Raw genomic sequence first — 21,692 nt, 5'->3', positions numbered from 1 at the left:
CGCATTGCCGGCGCCGATGCCAGTCCTGGGCGCCGCTGTTTGGACCCGGCCTGGCCCCCACGTCTCGGGCCTGGCGACGCCGGTGCTGGTCTCGGCCGCGCGGCTCTAGGCAGGGCGGTAAGGGGGCAGGGAGAGGGTGTTGGAAGAGGGCAGGGCTGTTTAGGGGGTCGTGAGGGGATGGATAGGAGTGAGGCGGTCAGAGGGCAGGGAACAGGGGGATTGAATGGGGGCAAGGGTCCTGGGGGGCAGTCAGGAAGGAACAGGGGTTGGATGGGGTGGCGGGGCAGTCAGGGAAAGGGATTCCAGGGGCGGTCAGGGACAGGGAGAAGGGATGGTTGGATGAGGCAGGGGTCTGGGGGCAATCAGAAATGAGAGGAGGGGTTGGATGGGGTGGCAGAGGGTGGTCAGGGAAGGGGGTGGATGGGGCAGGAGTCCTGGGGGAGGGGGCTTCCACGACCCCCTCGTGGGGTGAGGAGAAGGGAACCTGTTGTTAATATTTTGGTAGCTCATCACTGCTTGTTGGGACATGTTGCTTTTGAGAAGCAAATGCAACTGGTGGTAGAAAGATGTAATTGCTTTAAACTCCTCCATATGCTTGGGTTGTACAGAATTTATCCAATTATGTTTTCTGCTTGATATCAATAAAGGGAGCAGAGTGAAGATCAACATGGACATCTTGGGACTGCTGATGCAATAAGGATCAATGCTGATGCATGGCTAAGACTTCTTATTATCCATAGGTTTATGTATAGCAAAAGATATATTGTGTTAATGGTAGCAGCATTAATAATAATTAATCATTGGAACAACTTACCGCGAGACGTGGTGGATTCTCCATCACTTGCAATCTGCAAGTCAAGACAATGTTTTGCTTTTTAAATATATGCTATAGTTCAGATAAGTTCTGGGCTTGATGTAGGAATCCCTGGGTGAGTTTATGTGGCCTGTATTATGCAGGCAGCTCAACTAGATGATCACGGGGCCCTTCTGGCCTTAAAAATCTATGAATCTATAAATCAGTTTTTAAATGTGATTTTTAAAACTGAAAGCATGCCTTTCTCACTTTTCCCTTTCTTATATCTGTTGGCAAAGCCTGTGTCCTTCTTTGGATCTGTTTCCTAAAATAAAATATTCTAATGCTCATCGGCTTAAAAAACAGACGCAGCCAAATATTCATGAGTGATTCTACAAAAACAACCCAATATATGCACCCAAAAGAGGTAGAAACATTAAAGGAAAACAGATTTCAGTAGCTGTATACAGCATACAACAGATGTATTGTGCTTATTACTTATAAACACATTTTTAATATGCTCATCACCACAGTCTGTCACCGGAAGAAAGCTTTTAAGTACTTGGGTATTTAAGAGACAAGTCCACAGCTATCATATAGGATTTATTTTTATAAGTATACAGTACATATTTAGGTGTAACAGTAAATATAATGCATGTAACATGCTATTTTTGGTACAAATATTAGATTAGAACCAGCCTAGTGATTTAAATAAGGTAGAACCACAATGTTGATAGAACTATATACATAATTCTCTCTAGTATTTAGAAAAAATGAACGCAAATCAAAATGTAAATAAAGTTCTCAGTTGCAGTGCCCACTAGAGGGAATTAGAACATTCTCTTCTGGATTTTTGTTGCCAAATTACTTTTAAAAAAGGCAAGTTTGATCTGTATAAAGTTAATTATACATTTATTAACACAAATTCAAAAATATAGGCTCTTGTTTGAGGAATACATTAGATTTTTTTTCACTGAACTTTTTTTGCACATTTTTTATGCTTGTGAAAGATGCTGAGTGGACAGTCCTGGTGAATTAAGTCCTCTTTTTATTCACAGAATAAGTGCAGCCTGGAGGGACTACATCAGTAAGTGAGTGTATAAGTTCATTCTCCATGCCCATTAAGTTTCTGATATCTCTGTTGGACTCTCAGAACTTCTGATAGCAAAGTTTGTCTTCTGAGACCTGAACAACCCCATCCACCATAATCTTTAACAGAGTCAAATCCACAAGCCACTGACATCAGTGAAAACAATTTCAGTGACCTCAGTGGGCTTTGGATCAGGCCCATAGTTCATTGAACATCCCTGAGATGTCAATACTTTCTGTCACTACTGACATGGGAATGTATTCAAACCAGTGATTTACATGGAAGCATATTATATCCCTCTAACTAACAATCCCTTGAGCCATCCAGTGCTCTCACTGACCTGGTTTGGATTCATTACATTATTTAAACCTATGGGTTTGGCTACACTTGCAGCTGTACAGTGCTGGGAGTTAAAGCTGTCTTTGTACAGCTGTGTAGGGAAAGCGCTGCAGTGTGGCCACACTGACAGCTACCAGCGCTGCAGTGTGGCCACCTTTGCAGCATTTGCAGCGGTGTTGGAAGTGGTGCATTATGGACAGCTATCCCGTGTTCAAATGGCTGCAATGTGCTTTTCAAAAGATGGGTGTGGGGTGGACTGTGACAGGGAACGTGGGGGAGACAGAGTGGATTTTTGGAGCTGACACTGTGTCAGCTCCCTGCCTTGCAAGTTCTAAGGACTTGAAGATACACAGCACCAACCTTCAATCATTTTCAAAGTTTTGACCCCTTCCCCTACCCCTTTCTCATTCACTAAATGCAAATAGCCTTCAGACTAGATAAGCAGCTGCTCCAAAATGGACCACCCTCTCCCCACCTCCAGGCTGCCTCTCTCCTCAAGCAAACACTAGCTGTGGACATTCATCCCCCTGCCTGCCTCATTCACAGCAAACAGTAGCTGTGTTTGATTTTTAGATAAGTAGCTCTGGGAGCCCTGAGTTCACAACAAAACAAAGAGTGTTATCTTTACTTTAAAAACATTATGGGAAGGTTCCGGAGGTCAGTTACAACGTAGTAAGATTAATCACTGTTTACACTGGCACCCCAGCACTGCAAGAGCAGTGCTGTTCTCTTTATTCCTCTCGTCGAGGTGGAGTACAGCCAGTGCTATAGCCAGGGAGATACAGCGCTGTATGTGTCTTGCCAATGTGGACGGGGAGTGAGTTACAGCGCTGCAAAGCCACCACCAGCACTGCAACTCTCCAGTGTAGCCAAGCCCTCAGTATCCTTGCCAGAAATACAAAAGCTGTTCAAATTCTATCCGTGAATTTAAGGAAAGACCAAAGAGAATTCAGATATTATGAAATGATTTAAATGGTTCTTATATCTAAACATTCACAATATTTGGAAACAAGATTTTTAACTGTATTCACGTATAGAAAAAAAATCTAGCGAGGCTATTAAGCATACACAGTTTGCATTGTTGTTGATGGAGCTATCTTAAATCCTCTTCAATTACTTTAAGGCTGGTTTAAATGAGTGTATGACACACATAGGGCTAAATCCTTCCCTACTCCTACTCAAGCACAAGTACCTTTGAGATCACTGAGGACTCTGCCTGTAAAAGGACGGCAGGATTTGGCCCATGATATTTTTCCTCTCATGTTATTGTACAGTTATACTGAAATCCAACTCTCCCAGCACAAAGCCTATTAGCAGGGGGAACTAAGTGGGGTGGGTGATGGAATTTACACATAGGAACATGTACAAACCCACAGAAAAGAAAGCAAGGCTGCTGCACAGTCTTCTGCACAGTTACTGCCATCTGTACTGCTACCCCTCTGTTCTCCCAGGGTGGTGTTAAGTGATTACATTTGGTCATGCCTGGCCTTCTTTGGCCTGGCCCCAACAGCCCCATCCATACTGGCCTATTCCAAACTGGCAGAGAGACCCCTCTGCAGAGTTCTGGGAGTGCTGATGCCCTGTGTGAGGCCACTCCGTCCATTCCCCTTCCCTCCACACAGCCACACTGGGGAGCTTAAATGGTGCGAAAGGTCTTGTGTAGGCCTTTCACACAAGTGACTCACACCCTCATACTGCAGTATTGCTCACCTCTGATGTCATTAGATCTTGAGGCAAAAAGGTTACCCTGAGAGACTCATTAGACACAGCAATTCTGTAGTGTATTCAGTACACTACATTAAGAAGTTATTTTTCTAGCAGTTTTTGTTCCAATCAAATTCTGAGTTTTTAAAAACTCTCTCAGAAATAAACTTAAATTTTAAAAAAAGGCATCAAATCCCTAAGGACTGTATTTGCAATCGGGTCCAGGTGGACAGATTCAATTAGTATCTAAAGTCTTTGGGGTTGGATTGTGGCTGGACATAAGAACGGCCATACTGGGTCAGACCAAAGGTCCATCCAACCCAATCTCCTGTCTACCAATGCCAGGTGCCCCAGAGGGAGTGAACCTAACAGGTAATGATCAAGTGATCTCTCTTCTGCCATCCATCTCCCCCCTCTGACAAACAGAGGCTAGGGACACCATTCTTTACCTGCTCTGGCTAATAGCCGTTAATGGACTTAAGCTCCATAAATTTATCTAGCTCTCTTTTAAATCCTGTTATAGCCTTCACAACCTCCTCAGGCAAGGAGTTCCACAGGTTGACTGTGTGCTGTGTGAAGAAGAACTTCCTTTTATTTGTTTTAAATCTGCTGCCCATTAATTTCATTTGGTGGCCCCTAGTTCTTATATTTTGGGAACAAGTAAATAACTTTGCCATATTCACTTTCTCCATATCACTCATGATTTTATATACCTCTATCATATTCCCCCTAAGTCTCCTCTTTTACAAGCTGAAAAGTCCTAGCCTCTAATCTGTCCTCATATGGGACCCATTCTAAACCCCTAATTTTATTTGCCCTTCTTTGAACTTTTTGAATTCCAGTATATCTTTTTTGAGATGAGGAGACCACATTTGTATGCAGTATTCAAGATTTGGGCATACCGTGGATTTATATAAGGGCAATAAGATATTCTCCTTCTTATTCTCTATCCCTTTTTGAATGATTCCTAACATCCTGTTTGCTTTTTTGACTGCCGCTGCACACTGCGTGGACATCCAGAGAACTATCTACGATGACTCCAAGGTATCTTTCCTGATTAGTTGTAGTTAAATTAACCCCCATCATACTGTATGTATAGTTGGGGTTATTTCTTCCAATGTGCATTACTTTACATTTATCCACATTAAATTTCAGTTGCCATTTTGTTGCCCAATCGCTTAGTTTTATGAGATCTTTTTGAAGTTCTTCACAGTTTGCTTTGGTCTTAACTATCTTGAGAAGTTCAGTATCATCTGCAAACTTTGCCACCTCACTGTTTACCCCTTTCTCCAGATCCTTTATGAATAAGTTGAATAGGATTGGTCCTAGGACTGACCCTTGGGGAACACCACTAGTTACCACTCTCCACTCTGAAAATTTACCATCTATTTATTTATTTATTTATTATTGTGCAGGTGAGCAAGGTGAGGAGAAGACAAAAGCAGACTTCCTTCCCCATGGTGCTCCTGCACTGTGGGCCTGATCAACAGGGGCGCCCAGATGGGGGGGCAAGTGGGGCAATTTGCCCCAGGCCCCCACGAGAGTTTTTCGGGGCCCCTGGAAAATTCTCGTGAGGCCCAGGCCCTCAGACCTTCTTCTGCTCCAGTTCTTCGGTGGCGGGGGGTCCTTCCGCCGGGGCGGAAGGACCCCCCACCGCTTAATTACTGCCAAAGCGGGACCTGTCGCCGAAGTGCCGAGTCTTCGGTGGTAATTCGGCAGCGAGTCCTGGAGCATAAGGACCGCCCCAATGCGGAATTACCACCGAAGCGGGGACCCCCCGCCGCCGAAGACCCCAGGCCCCCTGAATCCTCTGGACGGTCCTGCTGATCCATCTCCCACTGAGATTCTTCCCTTGGACTCCAGTGAGTTCTGAATCAGGTACCAAGCTAGGACAGCAATGATAGAAGCACTAGCATCCCTAACAGGAACCCAATATCAGCAACAGAGCTTACTCTGCAGATGAGCCCATTACCCCTTCCCCCGTCACCTCTCTCTCTATAACTGCAAATGAAAACAAAGCTAATAGAACTCTAAATCTGTAGCTTTTATTGCTGCGGAAGTCAAACAACAGACAATTTACATTCAGCAATCATGAAACTTGCAAATTGACTGTTGTGTTAGTTTATTTTTGTTTAAAAGTAAATTAATAAATTTACATGGCAACTAGGTGTAAGACCTAAAGCTTTAGTCTTCAGTGTAACAAAATTTGGGCATCTCATTAGAACAAATGACAGATCCAAATGCTGTGAGGGGTGTTTGAAAATTGAAATTGGATTCAGATCTGAATTTTGCAAGTGGCCCCTATTGTAATAAGCTCAAACCAAAACCAAGAACCAAACATTCTGAAACTTCGTGGTGCTTGAATTCTGGATCTAGACTGAGGCTCTCTATAATGAGAACCTATTTGCCCATCCCTTCCTTGGTATGGTTAGCACTGTGCTACCGCATTCACTCAATTTGACTCTAATATACCACAGCAGGAGTATAAAAATAAACCCTGATAATAATGTTTCTTTTCTACACTTATACTCTCAGAGTACTGCAAATATAAGTTAAACATTCTGTGCACAAGAAAGGCCAGATGGGTATGAGTGTCAGTTTTGTTTACAGCTTTCTTGAGCAGACATAGTTGTGCCTATTAACCTGCCTGCAGTCTTTTGCTTGCCATTTCCCTCGCCTCTGGACCAAAACACAATTCTTTCCTTGCTTTGAAAGGAGAGATGGACTTCTTCTCCAGTTTGTGAAGGTGACAGGTTCTCCTCCATGCCACTCCCAATGGCCAGGACTAACTTGATCATTAAAGCCTAATATGAATAAAAAAGATCAAGTCAGTGATATGCATTTCACCTCCAGTCTGAATGCTCCTGCTACAAAAGAATGCCTATTCTTCTATTTCTCTAATGAGCAGTACACACAAGACTGTTTTGAGGGAAGAGAGCCAGAGCCATCCCTTGGGTAGGGCAAATAAGGAGCTTTCGGGGGCCCCGCGGGCCATTGCCAGCACGGTCAGTACCAGAAGAGACGAATCTGTCAGTTCCACCCCACGACCTGCACCCCCCTAGGGACAGTCCTGAAGAGAGTATACCAGGACTGCAAGTAAAATACAGCGTAACTTCTGGTAAGGCAACTAGCATCATGTGAACAAGGAGACAGCATAATTTCCCTTACTATCACCCACCCAAAAATGTCTCCATTTCTCTATGCTTTATGTCCAAGATTTTCTTAATTTCTTAATTTATCTTAATTTCCCTAGTAAGCATATTCTAGTCAAGAATGCAGCTTCAAACTTTATCCCACCCCTTGTGAAAACAAATTCCTGTCATCCTTTTAACATGCATACGGACCTTGTCTAGACTAAGAAAATAGTTCATGTCTGAAGACATGTTGGCTAACGATTTTAAACATGTCTTTTCACCTAGTGCAGGCACAGCTTACCACCTTTAAAATATTAGTTGGTTCACCCCAAACACATAAACAGTATTTAAAATAGTATTAGCTAAAATATTCAGAGATATCCTATTTTTCTAGTCTAGACAAGACCCCAGATGGAAATATATGAATTCACTAAATCCGTTGAACCTGATTCTTCGCTCCATTACAACAGCTTTATACCACTGAGGTCAATGGAGTTGCACTAATGTAAAACTGATTATCTGGGCATGGGGGACTGGGTGAGAAATTAAGATGAAATACCTCTCTATGTTACATATTTGCAGAACTTGAACTTTCCTTTTATACATTTCTCTAAGTATTCAATAAAGGCAACTTAAGGGAAAAGGACAATAGACCAGATGGACAGTTGTTCTGTGTTCCTATGTTCCAAAGTAAACCTCATAGACACTAGTGTTCTCCAGGAGACAGTCATACTTAACATTTTATATACTTGCCTATCCAAAAGGGCTTCCTTCCACTGAAGCCCCACAGCCACTGCATGTGTTGTTTACTGACCACACTTGCTAGACTTCCAAGGTATCTAGGTTCAGAAAGAGAGGACGGAATAATCAGATATGTGTCTGACAAAGTGGGCATTCACCCACGATAGCTTATGCTCCAATACATCTGTTAGTCTTTAAGGAATAATCAGAATTATCCATAGTGAGACAGCTTTTCAATTGACTTTTCTATAATGAGTGTTTATTCTACCATAAGACACATATTACAATTTCACATGAAAACTGATGTTTGGATCAAAGAACACCCTTTATACGGGTTTATTTTTAAAACTCATGTCCATCTGGACAGACTATGTAGTCACTAATCAATTACTTAAAGGTAATAGATATTATATACTCATTTGTGATATTTTAAACCCAAATGTTAATTCTTTCACAAGAAATTCTTTAACATGGACTTAAAAGTACATGCAGTTTTTTTGGTAGGTGGATTGTTTTGCAAACAAGAGTTGGTTTTTTGTAACAGTAAACTAAGGTCCATCTACTCTACAAACACAACCATGTTGAGGCATCTGGTCACATTATGGTTCCATTTTGTAGTGCAAACTCTCTTTTAACCACATCCCTGGAACTATGCTAAAGCCTTGGATAAATAAAGGCAAAAATCTCATTTACACTTCAAAATGGAACTGGTTATAACTGGATCAGGGGACAACTGGAGTATAAACAGGTAGATTCCTGACACGGTTGAAACTGTAGTGTAGATGAGGCTTAAATGTCTTTAATAAAGTCCTAGCAGAAACTTTTAAGACTTGTTTGATTTACAGTGTCTTCCACTTAATTCAATCAGCAGTTGAGCCGGGTCTCTGCTTACACGTGTGCTAAACCTTGGAACCAAATCATTTAATTTAACAGCAGTATAATCCTTTGATTGGTTCATGAAAATTCAGTAAAGCTAAATCACTGGCACTAGAAAGTTGCTTCACCAAGTGCTACAAACCTCTGTTATACACCCTAGTGATCACAGCAATAATGAGATGAACCTCGTATTTCAATCCAAACAACAGAAACACCTGATTGCAGCCAGAAGAAAGCACCGGTGTGGCTATAATAAAATTTAATCTCAAAGAGGTCCCTTGCAAATACTGATTTAAAAATCATGCTTGTATGAAAAGACATTTCTAATCATGACATGTAGTCAGGGCTCTAGACTGTAAGAAAATGAGAACAGTTGTGAAAGGGCATGTACGATAATAGTATCAACCTAGCCTGGGCTCCAGACAGGCAGGAAATGACGATATAATAATATTTATGGAGCTAAATGTAAATCTAACTAAACTCTAATTAAAAAGTCTCTACTGAAGAGGACATACTACTTTATTAAAAATACACACAACACTCATTGTGGTGCCAAATATGTCCATTTACATTTTTTCTGTGTGCTTTAAAATCTATACCATGCATTCAAAAGCATCTATCACCTCAGTGCAGTCAATGCCAACTAAGCAAACATTTCAGCTAAATGGTGCCTTCCAAGGGTGTTCACAGTAATATGCAAGGCATTCAGCATAAAGGAGAGAGTTTAGATCCTTGCTCCAGTGCATTAGGGCAGCTCTGTACTAAACTAAAACTGCCCAATAGCCAGTTTGGCCAGATACAGGAAGGATCCCTACAGCATAGGGGGATCCTTGGGTGGTGCAGAGCAACTGCAACAGACCCTGCATCACATACCCTATGGCCAGCAGAGGAGGAATGATTGGGGCAACTCCATACTGCTGGCTAGCCCAGGCTATCTTATCTCATTTGGGGCCATTAGCACCAATACTAGTTAACACAGCCAGACACACAGCTGGCCCAAGATCAAGGGAGTGCCAAAGACACTGAGCAGCTCCCAGACATAGCCTTAGATCTGTTTTTAATTTTTTATATTATGATAGCACCTAGGAACCCCAGTCACAGACCAGGACCCAATTGTGTTAGGTGCTGTACAAACACAGCAAAAAGAGGGTCCCTGCCCTGAAGAGCTACAGTCTGAGTTATGAGCTCTGGCTGTTAGTAAATTTTATTTAAATGCTAATGCATGGAATGCAAATAGATTTCAGGTCAATGGAAGAGAGGCCCTGATTTTCCTGTACAATCCAGACCCTTTGTGTTACTCAGGCAGTGCAAAGTGCATGGCCATAAATGGCTCCCAGAAAATTCCCCATATGGAGGGGAGCTCCCTAGTCACCTAAATCAGAGCTCTGCTACACTGCTCTTCAACTGATGCAGTATCCCTAAGGGCATAAACTGGAACAGCATCCTAGGCTGTTCTAACTACTGTTGGACCTGGGCAGAATCAGGGAACTGTAAAGGAACTCTCCTCCCCTCATGCCAAGAGGAGCTTGGAGGCAGGGGCGAATTGAGCTGAGAGAATCAGATTCATAAACAGTTCTTTGACAAGTGTTGAAAACACTTCTGTTACTCATATGGAAGGTTTCCTTTCCACTAAGCAACCATCTTTGGTGTGTGTTAAACATTCTTCAGTAACCATGAATTGTCATGTCTACATTGTCTGACTGAGAACAATACCTTGCAATTAGTGTGGGAGAAATAATGTAAGCTTGGCGTGGCAATTAGCTGTTTTTATATCACACCATCATGACAAAGAATGAATCTGTTTCAAGGGAAGCATTTTATTATGAAATTTCATGACTTGTCGCTGTTGAGGGGCTGAACAAACAGGTTCATATGCCATCCAGAGTGCAGATTCTAATGGGCAAGTGTCATGTTTATGTCAAAATCCAATGCTGAAACACGAACCCTGTCACTTTGTAGCTAAATCCCAAATCTGAACGTCTTCAGGTTCATTACTCCCTAATGGTCAGTCCTGTCAGAATGATGATATGGACAATCCTACTCATTATAAAAGTATTAATGGACCATATTATCCCTTAGGATTTGAGGGGAGGGATACCTCAGTGGTTTGAGCATTGGCCTGCTAAACCTAGGCTTATGAGCTCAAGCCTTGATGGGGCCATTTAGGGATCTAGGACAAAAATCTGTCAGGGATGACAGTACTTGGTCCTGTTGTGAAGGCAGAGGACTGGACTGGATGTTTTGAGGTCCCTGCCAGTTCTATGAGCTAGGTATATCTCCATATTATACATATATATAACAAAGTTCCCACTCTCACCTAATGAATGGCCGGTGGAGATGTTCCCTCCTCAACGCAGTCTCTACCAAGAGGCCCTGGAGTTTGAGGTCTGCGGATATCTTATGCCTTGCTTCCTACGCTGCAACGTCTTGCTGGACAGAGAGCTCTGATGTTGTTCCTGTCCGAGTGCGTCTGGAGCACACTCACCCAAGAATTAGAGAGTCACAGCCCCGAGTTTCTCCCTAACCACACACTAAGACGACTATTGCGACACAATCCTACACGTTCCACACTCCTCTCTAGTTGCCCTGTTCAGGCACCTGTACGGAAATTCCTACAGGCTTACATCACATATCCTTCTTTGCCTGATGTGCTGTCACTTGGGCACTCGCGTTATATCTATCACCACCGCTGTCTCCCTCTGGTACCTTTCTAATTAACCACAGTGTCATAGGTGATGCCAAACCTCGCCTGTCGTCTGAGTGGAAAACCCAACAGAATCTTAGCCGCTATTCCTCCACACACCTTCCTGTGGAACCCTCCCCATGTCGTCTGGAGTCTAGCCATATGCTGTACACAAGCCACCACTTGTTGTCCGTTCAGTAATTATGCTGTCTCTCCCTGGCCATCTAACATCCTGCCAACGTATGTTGATATCTCTCCCAGGCCTCTCTGCACGTCTGCCACCTGGTCCCTCTAGTTAGTAGCCCTGCTTCAATGGATCCTTGATGCCAGTGCCCTTCCGTGTGCCTATATCAGGCCTCAGTGCTGTTTTAGTCAGCCCTTGCCAGCCACTGGTAGGCCTCTCCCAATGTTAGCCACCTCAGATATCTGTCCGACTAACATCCAGCAGGGTCTTTTTTAAGTTGTCTTGCCATGGCACTTGCGTCTAGCTGGCTCTCCTCCGCATTTCCTGCTGCTGCCCCCAGGCATTCTCTAGCAGCTCATCTTTGGCGCGCATCTTACTGATTACTCGCTGAATATTCGCGTCTCAAGACAGTCTTCTAGACGCTCACAATGCGCCGACCCACGTTCTTCTCAACGGCTGGATACAGTGCTCTGGGTTCCACTTGGGGTGAAACCTTGCCGTGCATATGTCGAAGGAGCTTCGCCGTCTTACATCGCGCTTCCATTGTCCTCTTTGCCAGGTCACGCCATACAATAAACCGGCAGAGGGTTATCTGAATGATGCAGCAGCCTGGTGTACGACATCCAAGTCCATGATGAGCGTGTCTTTCTTACCATCCTGAGTCTGCGCCTTCAGGCACCTGATCTCATCTCTTGGGGTGATAATTGGAAGTATGCTTTTCCTTTGGCCTACACTCCATCGCCTGCGCCTTATTCCATTGACTGTGGGACACACTACTATGAGCTGGTCTGTAGTGGCTGCCTATGTGCCTGCGGGTAAAGTTCCCACCCCAGTGCGGTCTTGACTACCTTCCCCCAACTCTCACTAATTCCATTCCGGCCACACTTCTCCGGTACTGAGATACATCCCCCATATCCCTCGCTGTATCAACGCGTCAGGTGATTTAGCAGTCAATGTCTTTAGTTCATTCTTAGCATACAGCTTGATGTCATCCATGTAGAGGAGGTGGCTGATGGTAGTTCCACTCCTGAACCTGTACCCGTATCCAGTCCTTGTGATTATCTGGCTGAGGGGGTTTATATATATATTTATGGCTCCTAAATGGAATCCAAATGTGGCCCGGTATTTTCAGCTGAGACTGCAGCTATTAAGGTAATTTGTTTGCATTGTCTCCACTTACAAATGGGAGGTATCTGGTGCAAGGATGTTTTCAGAGAGGGTCATTAATTCAACAACTAACTCCCGATTCTGAGGTGTGGTCGACATACAATTTTTTTTTTACCAGTATAAAAACTACATTAGTTAGGGATGTGATTTTATTGATCATTATAGTTATGCCAATACAACTGCTAGTGTGGATAGTGGCACATTTTTGCCAGTCTAACTGCACCCATATTAACCACTTTAACTATATCAGTATAGTTAAATCAGTACAACTTCTGTGCTTAGACAAGGCCTGAGTGTGTTGCCCTTCCAGGGACTCTGCAAGGTGTATTTATCTAGCCAGGTTTGGGTTTTCAACCTTTTTTCATTTGGGGACCCATAGCAATTTTTGAATGGAGGTGCAGACCCCTTTGGAAATCTTAGACTTAATCTGTGGACCCCAAGGGTCTGCAGACCACAGATTGAAAACCACTGGGGTAGAATCTACAGGGTACATATTTTTTTCTTTAAAGGGTCTTAACCTTAGTTGGAATCTTACTACCATTGAGCCAGCAACATTGTAGCTTAACTTTGTATTGTAATGGATTGTATATCCACTGTTTCTTATAAATTTGGAAAAAAGGTAAATAATCCATAGAGCAGTTTTCCCAGATTGAAAACCTGGCAGAGAAATGATGTTTTACAGTGTTCTGAAACTGGCTGTTTCATCTGTAAACACATTACAGATCTAACATCACCAGTAAAACAACAAGGAGCTATGCATGCATTACTTTGGGAATGAAATGGCTGATCTGTTCCAGTAACAGAAATAAGAGAATAGAAAAATAAAACCATTTATTAACTTATCTTCCGATCAGCACTTCAAAGTGAATTAAACATCTTCTGAGACTGGGACCTGCACATCTGTAAGCCATTTGCAGTAGAGGGAGGAGGAGCTCTCATTTAACATGATAAAGCCTCCTCAAACTGAAGTATCCAGCTTTAATTGAATTATCACAGCTCATCATGAGAGATTTGTTTGCATGTTAGTTAGCTGATACACTTTGGTTCTTCCTCTTGGTGTTCCATACCATCACTTAACCTCATTCAATTTTCATATTACATGCAACTTTCTTGCAGGAAAGGAGCCTGCAGCTACTGACACACACAAGGCAGACTTCCTAGAGAACAGAGTTCTGACTAATATAATTTAGGGAGGATTTCAGAGAGAAGATAATCAGGATCTGCTGGCCTGACAGCTTTGTTCAGGATGTTGTCTGGAGGAGGACAGGTAAAGGGTCATTATATGGCTCATACTTCTCATCAGGCAAAACAAAGTCGTAATGAATGCAAGAGTATGTTGTTGCCAATATAAATACAATTGGGAAAACTGTCTCAAACAGCAGAGATCAGGAGAGGGAGCAAAGCTCTTTCTGGCCTTCCCAGCATGGCAGCAATAGAGTTAGACAGGATCTACACCCTTCCTCCCCCCGCTCCCCCTTCACTTGCAGGAAGAGGAAGTACACTGCATTGCCAACCTCAAGCTTTCAAAAGATCACCAACCAGATCCATTGAAATCATGAAATTAACAAAAATTAGGTTTATTTTCTTTGCCTTCTGGTTTCAGAACCTTTAGGGTGCACTTGGGTTGCACTTTTCCAGCTTTTCTCTACAGCCAGGAGGTCTAGCAACTTGCTTTTTAAAAATGGAAACTGAGACTGATGTAATCACTTGGGTCCAGGAACTGGAACTTTAAGAACGCCACCATGAGACTAATGATAAAAATCGCCGAAGTTGGTCACACTAGGTGACATTTTAGTAAGGACAGGCGAATTGGTATGGATGGTATGAGAACTAAGACCTAACCTTTGCCAATTATCCAGAGCAGACTCAAACTGTCATGAAGGACTGGAATCAATTAAGAAGTACTTTATTCTCCTTGCTCCCTCTGCTGCCCTCATTGCTCAAAACATGTTTCAATCCAGTCCCCATTAACCTCTTTTCACCTCTGGCTCCTCTCTGTTATAACCTTTATTTTACAGAATAGTTCCAGGGTCAGGATGAGTATGTGCTAGGCCCAATCCACTTTCAATTCTTATGCAGTCTACTGCTCTCCACAATTAGTTACTCTCCAGCAGGGCTGCCAGAAGAGTCGGGAGCATTGCTCTACCACCTGAAATCTAGGATGGAGCTTTGCACTGGCACTTGAGAAAGCTATGTTCTGGCAGCTCTGCCTAGGTATTTTCAAAACCTCAGGGTAGATCTACATTGAACCTGGGAGGTGTGATTTGCAGTGGAGGTAAACTTACGCTATCTCAGCTTGAGCTAGCATGCTAAAATAGCTGCATGGATGCTGTGGCATGGGCTGTGCCTCGGGCTAGCCACCCGAGTGCAGACCCAGGAGCTCAGGTGGGCTATGTCTCAGGTGGCTAGCCCAAGCCACTGCCCATGCTGCAACATCCAGGTGAGGGCCATAGACCATCCCCTTCCCATCCCTTCACCCCTCAAAAACTCAGAATTCAGAAGCAAGCTCAGAGGCCATTGCCCACATTAAGGGATATAGGCTCATAGGATTTTAAGCTTAGTAGGGATCATCATGATCATCTAGTCTGACTTCCTGCACATTGCAGGCCACAGAACCTCACCCTCCCAGTCCTGTAATAGATCCATAACCTCTGGCTGAGTTCCTGAACTTCTCAAATCATGATTTAAAGACTTCAGGTTACAGAGAATCCACCATTTACACTAGTTTAAACCTGCAAGTGACCCATACCCCATGCTGCAGAGGAAGGCGAAAACTCCACAGGTTATCTGTCAATCTGACCCACGGGAAAATCCCTTCCTAACCCCCAATATGCCAATCAATTAGACCCTGAGCATGAAAGAGGTAGCTCCAGTAATATGAATGAAGCAAGGGTGGGAGCAGAGCATAGAAGAGAGGGAATAAAGGAAGGAGCCACGGAGCTGGAGAAGCAAATGGGAGTAGGCTGGGTCATTCCCTAGGAGCCCTAAGAAAAGTTCTTCTGGAACCCTCTGGCTGCTGCCATTACAGCCCCAGTGCAGCAGTCCCAGGAAAAGCAATACTTGCACAGCCCCAGACCCAAGTGTGGGGAAAAGAGCAGAAGGAGATGGGCACAGAGACAAGTTCTAGCCCCTGTTCCGTTCAGCTGGAGAGTCTGTCAGGGGCTCCAACTGAAATAAGTCCCTAGAGGCAGGCAGTGCTTCCCAAGTTCTGTGCCTATACCCCTCTCGCTGTGCCAGTCCTCGTGCTGGGAGGTCTCTATGCCTGCTCCCTGCCTTTCCGAGGACAGCCCAGACCAGGGACTGTGGGTCAGGGATCCCAATGCCAGGGATGTACCCTCACCTGGGACACAACCAACCCCTAACCTAGTTCCTCCCCAGTCACCTCTCCTGGGGTGAGCCTGGTCCTAATCATCCCTCACTCCGGTCATTCTCCATATCCTTCCACTCTGGTCAGCCAGTTGTAGCCCTCTGCTCTGCTCCATCCCATGCCAGCTCTGCTGTCTTGTATTTTCACCTCGTCACAATTGACTGCACAATTCTGCCACCATTATCCAGGCCCCAAAGCTTCTTATCCAAGTTGGAATCAGCACTCAGAGGACTGCTATGGACAGAAAAGGATCCTGGAGAACCTCTAACTTGAGCTCTTGGGGAATGACCCCACACCTGTCTACTTCCCTAACTCCCTGGTCCCTCCCTTTACTCCTCCTTCTCCTCTTCTGTTTCAATTGACCTCTGTTTCTTTTACTCACAAAATTGTGAGCCCAATTAATGCCCCTTGGATGCATCAGTAACTTAAGTCTCTGACAGTGCCCAGAAATACAATTTTTAGATGTTTAACTGAGTTAAGACCCCCTTAAAGTAAGGGTGAAAAATGTGGTCTCATCCTGTCTAAGCAAGCTGTGATGCTTACAGGATAGAAAGATGCAGACACAGTAGGTGAAGAGAATAGAAAAGAAGGAAGAAATGCACCCACCATGCATACGCTTTGCTAGGCTCCAGCACTATAAAGTTGATCAGAACATCACTGCTCTCCCAGATTCCACTGTATGGTACAGAATGAACAAACTCACCTCTCCAGAGTTATGGTGAGTCTTTGCTGTAAACACTGCCAACCCCAACCTTTCAAATATCATGAGTCAGCCCCCCAAACACCAAAAAAAGAAAAAGAAAATCACAAGATTGTTTAGAAATTTCATGCCTTTTAAGCCATTTAACATTAGGTTCTTTATTTGCCTTCTAGTCTTGAAGAATGAGAACTTTATAGGCTCAAACTTTTCTCAGCAAGTTGGAGGGTTAGAAATTTTGTGTTTAAATGCAAGCCAAAATTCCCATGTCTTCACATGACTCCAAGAACGAGTGCTTTAAGCAAAATAAATAAATAAATAAAGTGAGACACAATAAAATTGTAACAGCTGGCAACACTGTAAGCAGGAAAGTCGTGGATCACAAGCTGGAGAGAGAAATGTGAGAAATTGAGTCTTCATTCTCCTCAACTCCCCATTCAGTGATGCTGTGGGGGGGAAGCATCACCACTGCAAACAAGGCATTGCAGGAATGGAAATCATGAAGAAAGGGTGGGGGGTAAGCATTCAACACAAATATTTTGAGATAAACCTTTCTTGGGCTTTTATTTTTAAATTAATTCTTGGTCTGGGCCAGAACCCTCAGCTGTGCAGCATCAATGGAATGGGGGTTAACAGAATCAACTGAGCATAGGAAGCAGCTCAGTGCAGGATCAACACCCAAGTACTAAACAAAATGATTAATCTGAAGAAGACTTACTGTTCCCGGCAAGCCCGAGCAGCTGTATTCCAAGTGACTTTCTGGTCTGTGATCAGGAAATAACAGCTGCCGCCATGATGGCTCCATCCAGATGGGCATTTTTTCATGTTAACATCCTGAAATAAAAAGATTGCTCACGCATCAGCCTTCTGAAGTGCTGCTTTGCTTTAACATGCCTCTTCAGGATCAAAACAAACACAAACACTTGTTTATATTAATAAAACTGAAGGCGTTTTTTAAATTCAACATCAGTAACTTCAAAAAATAGACTGCATGCAACATTCATCTAATGGAGTAGGCATGCACAAGATCAAAGCAGTTACACTATATTTAGGGCTTAAATTCTCACAGAATGTTTCCCAGAGCTTCCTAGGCCTCCCCATTCAGCGTTCTGGGATGTGCTGGGGCTTGGAGCTTCAGCCCCTGGGGGCATGCTGGGGCATGAGGCTTCTGCAGTGCGCCAGGGCTCAGGGCTTTAGCCCCGAGGGGCGTGCCAGGGCTCAGGGTGTCTGCGGTGCATCAGGGCAGACCTGCACAACAGACCATAGCATCTCACCCAGTATTTCCTGTATGAAGCCCAAAAACTTGTGGCTGAACTTGCACGTATATTTTAGACAGACATTCAATGTTGATTTAAAGACTTCAAGTGACTAAGAATCCCCCACAGCTCTTGCTAAGCTGTTGCAGTGGTTAATAACCTTCACTAATAAAATTTAGATCTTATTCACAGTTTGAAATAGTCTAACTTCAACTTCCAGCCACTTGACTTTATGTCTCTGTCTGTTAAATTAAAGAGGCCTCTGATATTGATTCCCTGTATGGTGTTTCCAGCCCATGAGCAAGTCAGCTCCCAACCTTCCCTTCAATATGCTGCATAGGTTGAGCCCCTTAAGTCTCTTACAGTCAGGCATACGTTCCATGCCTCCTATAATTCTTGTTGTTCTTCTCTGCTAATGCGTGTATTAGAGCAGCAGCCAGGAGCTCCACTGTGCTAGGCACTGTACATTAGGGTCTGCCTACACTGCAATTGAGCATCAGCAGCTGACCCATGCCAGCTGACTCAGGCCTACAGGACTACACAGTCCTTCCCACAAGGGATTTTAGTTTTTTGTAATAGAGGTTTTGTGTTTGCTTCGTACATTCATGCTATATTGTGCATGGGTCCTATAGTTGCAGAGTCCCCAAGCTCAGGCTCCAGCCTGAGCCCAAACATCTACGCTACAATTAAACATCCCGGCCATAGCCCAAGCCCTGTGAGCCCAAGTCAGCTGGCAGAAGCCAGACACAGGTATTTAATTGCAGTGTAGAAAAGCCAAAGAGATTAAGAAACACTCCTTGTCCCAAGGAGTTTACAATCTAATTCAGACTGTACGACTGATACAAGATAGAATTAGTTGCCATTTCACACAGGCCAGTGAAGAGTGACCATTGGGGCTATCCAGTTTCCTCAGAGATTTAGGTTCTGATTCTCTGGTGTGTCTGAGAAATGCTCAGTGTACATCTAACGAGATGTGTACAAAGATGGCTTTAAGGGTTTGTCTAGATGAACAGTTAGTACAGAGCACACTAGGGTTTGATGTTACAACCAGAGCTGTGCCTAGGGTCCGGAGAATCAGGGCTAATGCTCCGGACCCCATGCTTTGGGGGGCCCCCAACACGGGCCAGCACAATTGGGCGGCACATATGGGCAGTGCTTGAACCGCTGGCTGAGGGAGGTCAGTCCTCAGCCTGCCCCTTCCACCAGAGGGAGAGCACACCGCCAGAAGGGAGAGCATGCAGCAGCGCCACTGCAGCCTCCCCAGCCCCAGTGCACTGGGAGGGAGAGCATGAATTGGCTCTGCTTCAGCCTCCCCAGGCCTCGTGCCCCCATAGGGAGGACAGCTCTGGCTACAGCACACTAGCATGTTGCACACTAAGGGTATGTCTACACTGGCAGGTTTCTGCACCACAAGTTATACCACTTTTATTAAAACGCTTGAATTAAACTGCTGTTGTGTGTCCACATTGTGCTCCTTGTGACGGTGGAGCGCATCCACATTAGCAGCTCTTGCAACAGCAAAGAGAGCAGTGCATTGTGGTAGCTTAACCACTGTGCAACTGGGTGCAGGGTGCTTTGGGAGGGGTTTGCAATGCCTCATGGGGCAGGCACAGTGTTACATGACGCAGGTTTCCCAATCCCATTGTTCCATGGGCATCATTCTACGCTGCCAGCTGCTTTTCAACTGAAGTGGAGGGGGTAGAGTGAACACACACACACACACACACACACACACACACCTGCCTCTGTGTTCAGCAGCAGGAGCATTCCACATTAATGGTTTGCTTTGTGTCCAGAGCAGATCAGCACAACATGCAATGGCTGTGAGAAACAGAGCTTTGAAAGGGGAGGGGTGCATGGCTCCAGGAGAGCCGAGTTCAAAACAATGAACAGAGCAGCCACATGAGGCATTTTGGGATAGCTGCAGAGGCCAATTACAGTGCAGAAAGCAATCAAGTGTCTACACTGGCATTACGGCGCTGGAGCCTCTGCGCAAATAGCCTTATGACTCTTGTCAAGGTCGTTTTTTTGCAGTGCTGCAACTGAAGAGTTTCTGTGCACAAAGTGGCTTGGCAGCGTGTACATCTGTAGTTTGAGCGCAAAAGGCTGCTTTACTGTGCAGAAACTTGCCAGTTTAGACAGACCCTTAATGTCCACGTGGACCCTGCTACTATGCACTGGGAGTTTTGTCGTGCACATCGACCTACCCTGCTTTGAAATGGAAGTAGGTCAAAGCACACTACGGAAATCTTAGTGCGTGGTAGCAGCGTCTAAGCCGCCAGTTAGCGCACAGCTCCCTAGTGCATGATAGTTTTACATTCCAGCTTGCTGCATGATAACTGTTCATCTACACAAGCCCTAAGCCACCTTGGTGCTTCACTGAACCTAGGGCATCAGAACGCCAGACTGGTCTGCAATATAATTTAGAACAGCCTGGCTACTGTATGCTGGATACCAATGTCAGCTGGAGATCAGCTGGGTGCTTGGATCCCTAGCCACACTGCATCCACTAGAAGCCAGGAAAAGGGTGGTATGGGAAGCCACTGTTGCAGTGATACACCACTCTCCTATGTAGGGGAAGCCCTGGCAGCGAGGTGTAGGACTGCTTTGCACCACCAGAGCAGAGCAAAGCATCCCTAACATACCAGTGAATCAGGCCTTTATGCTTCATCTCAGATACTCATTTCATATCAACATGTCTACAAGTGTGTCTGTTGGGGTTGCATGCATCTGATAGGCACATGTTCCTGAGACTTAATGATGAAGCAACACTGATGAGACTGCACCTGAAGATGTTTAAGAACATCATGTCAAGAAACAGTATTTTGACAGGTTTTTGTTAAGTCTTCTTGAAGTGCTTTTATTTAAAAACATATTACAAAGAAATGTTCCCTTTTACTCATCCAAAATGTAGCCTGAATGTATCAGCCAAAACACAAAATCTCTATTACACTAAACTAAAATCCCTTGTGGAAAGAACTGTACAATTTAACATTGGAGAAGTTTAAAATTAAATGCATGCAAAGGGCATACAATAGTTACCTTGTTTTTTGAAGTCCATAACTTCCACGAAATTCCATCACACTGAAATAAGTTTTGGGTACTTTCTTCAAAATGCAAGAGCCCTTCTAAATCAGGTGTGCAGCTCTTTGGAAAGGAGAAGACTAGGTCCTGAAAAAGGGAATAACATTTGCACATTGAAGCAAAATGGTTTTATGGAACAGAATAAATGGTCAGTTTTTACTTCAAGAGATTGTGACATGCATAGGCACTGACTTACTCAGATCCTGGGGCGGGGTGCTCAACCCCTGCTCTCCCCCAAATCCTGCTCCCACTCTACCTCTTCCTCCAAGCCCTCACTCCCGCCTCTTCCTGCCCCATCTCTTCCCCTTCCCCCATAGCACCTCCTGCACACTGCTGAACAACGGATCCATGGTGGGCGGGAGGCACTAGGAGGGAGTAGGAAGAGCGGATTGGTGGGCCCGCTGGAGGGCAGGAAGCGCTGATCCACAAGACTGCTATTTTTTTCTCTGGGTGCTCCAGCCCCAGAGCACTCATAGAGTCGGTGCCTATGGTGACATGCAAAAGCTAAATGGGTTGAGTTGTTAATTTATCCGTGTATTGGCTAAATATTGGAGGTTGGGGTGGGGTTGGACTGGAG

General features: G+C 44.4%; 1 protein-coding gene across 1 annotated transcript in view; it reads right to left on the bottom strand.

The window, feature by feature from the left end:
* Positions 1 to 5,681: 5,681 nt before the first annotated feature.
* Positions 5,682 to 21,692, bottom strand: part of FREM1 (FRAS1 related extracellular matrix 1) — a 117,010-nt gene continuing 100,999 nt past the window's right edge. The window contains exons 33-36 of the mRNA XM_032776043.2: positions 21,074 to 21,202; positions 17,494 to 17,609; positions 7,814 to 7,899; positions 5,682 to 6,730 (exon numbers count right to left, since the gene is read on the bottom strand). Of these exons, the coding sequence (XP_032631934.1) occupies positions 6,531 to 6,730; positions 7,814 to 7,899; positions 17,494 to 17,609; positions 21,074 to 21,202 (531 nt within the window). The 3' untranslated portion in view covers positions 5,682 to 6,530. The remainder of the gene's footprint in view (positions 6,731 to 7,813; positions 7,900 to 17,493; positions 17,610 to 21,073; positions 21,203 to 21,692) is intronic.

Source organism: Chelonoidis abingdonii, chromosome 6 (genome assembly GCF_003597395.2).
Source record: "Chelonoidis abingdonii isolate Lonesome George chromosome 6, CheloAbing_2.0, whole genome shotgun sequence".
In the NCBI taxonomy this organism is placed as follows: Eukaryota; Metazoa; Chordata; order Testudines; family Testudinidae; genus Chelonoidis; species Chelonoidis abingdonii.
This window is presented reverse-complemented; position numbering and strand designations above follow the sequence as displayed.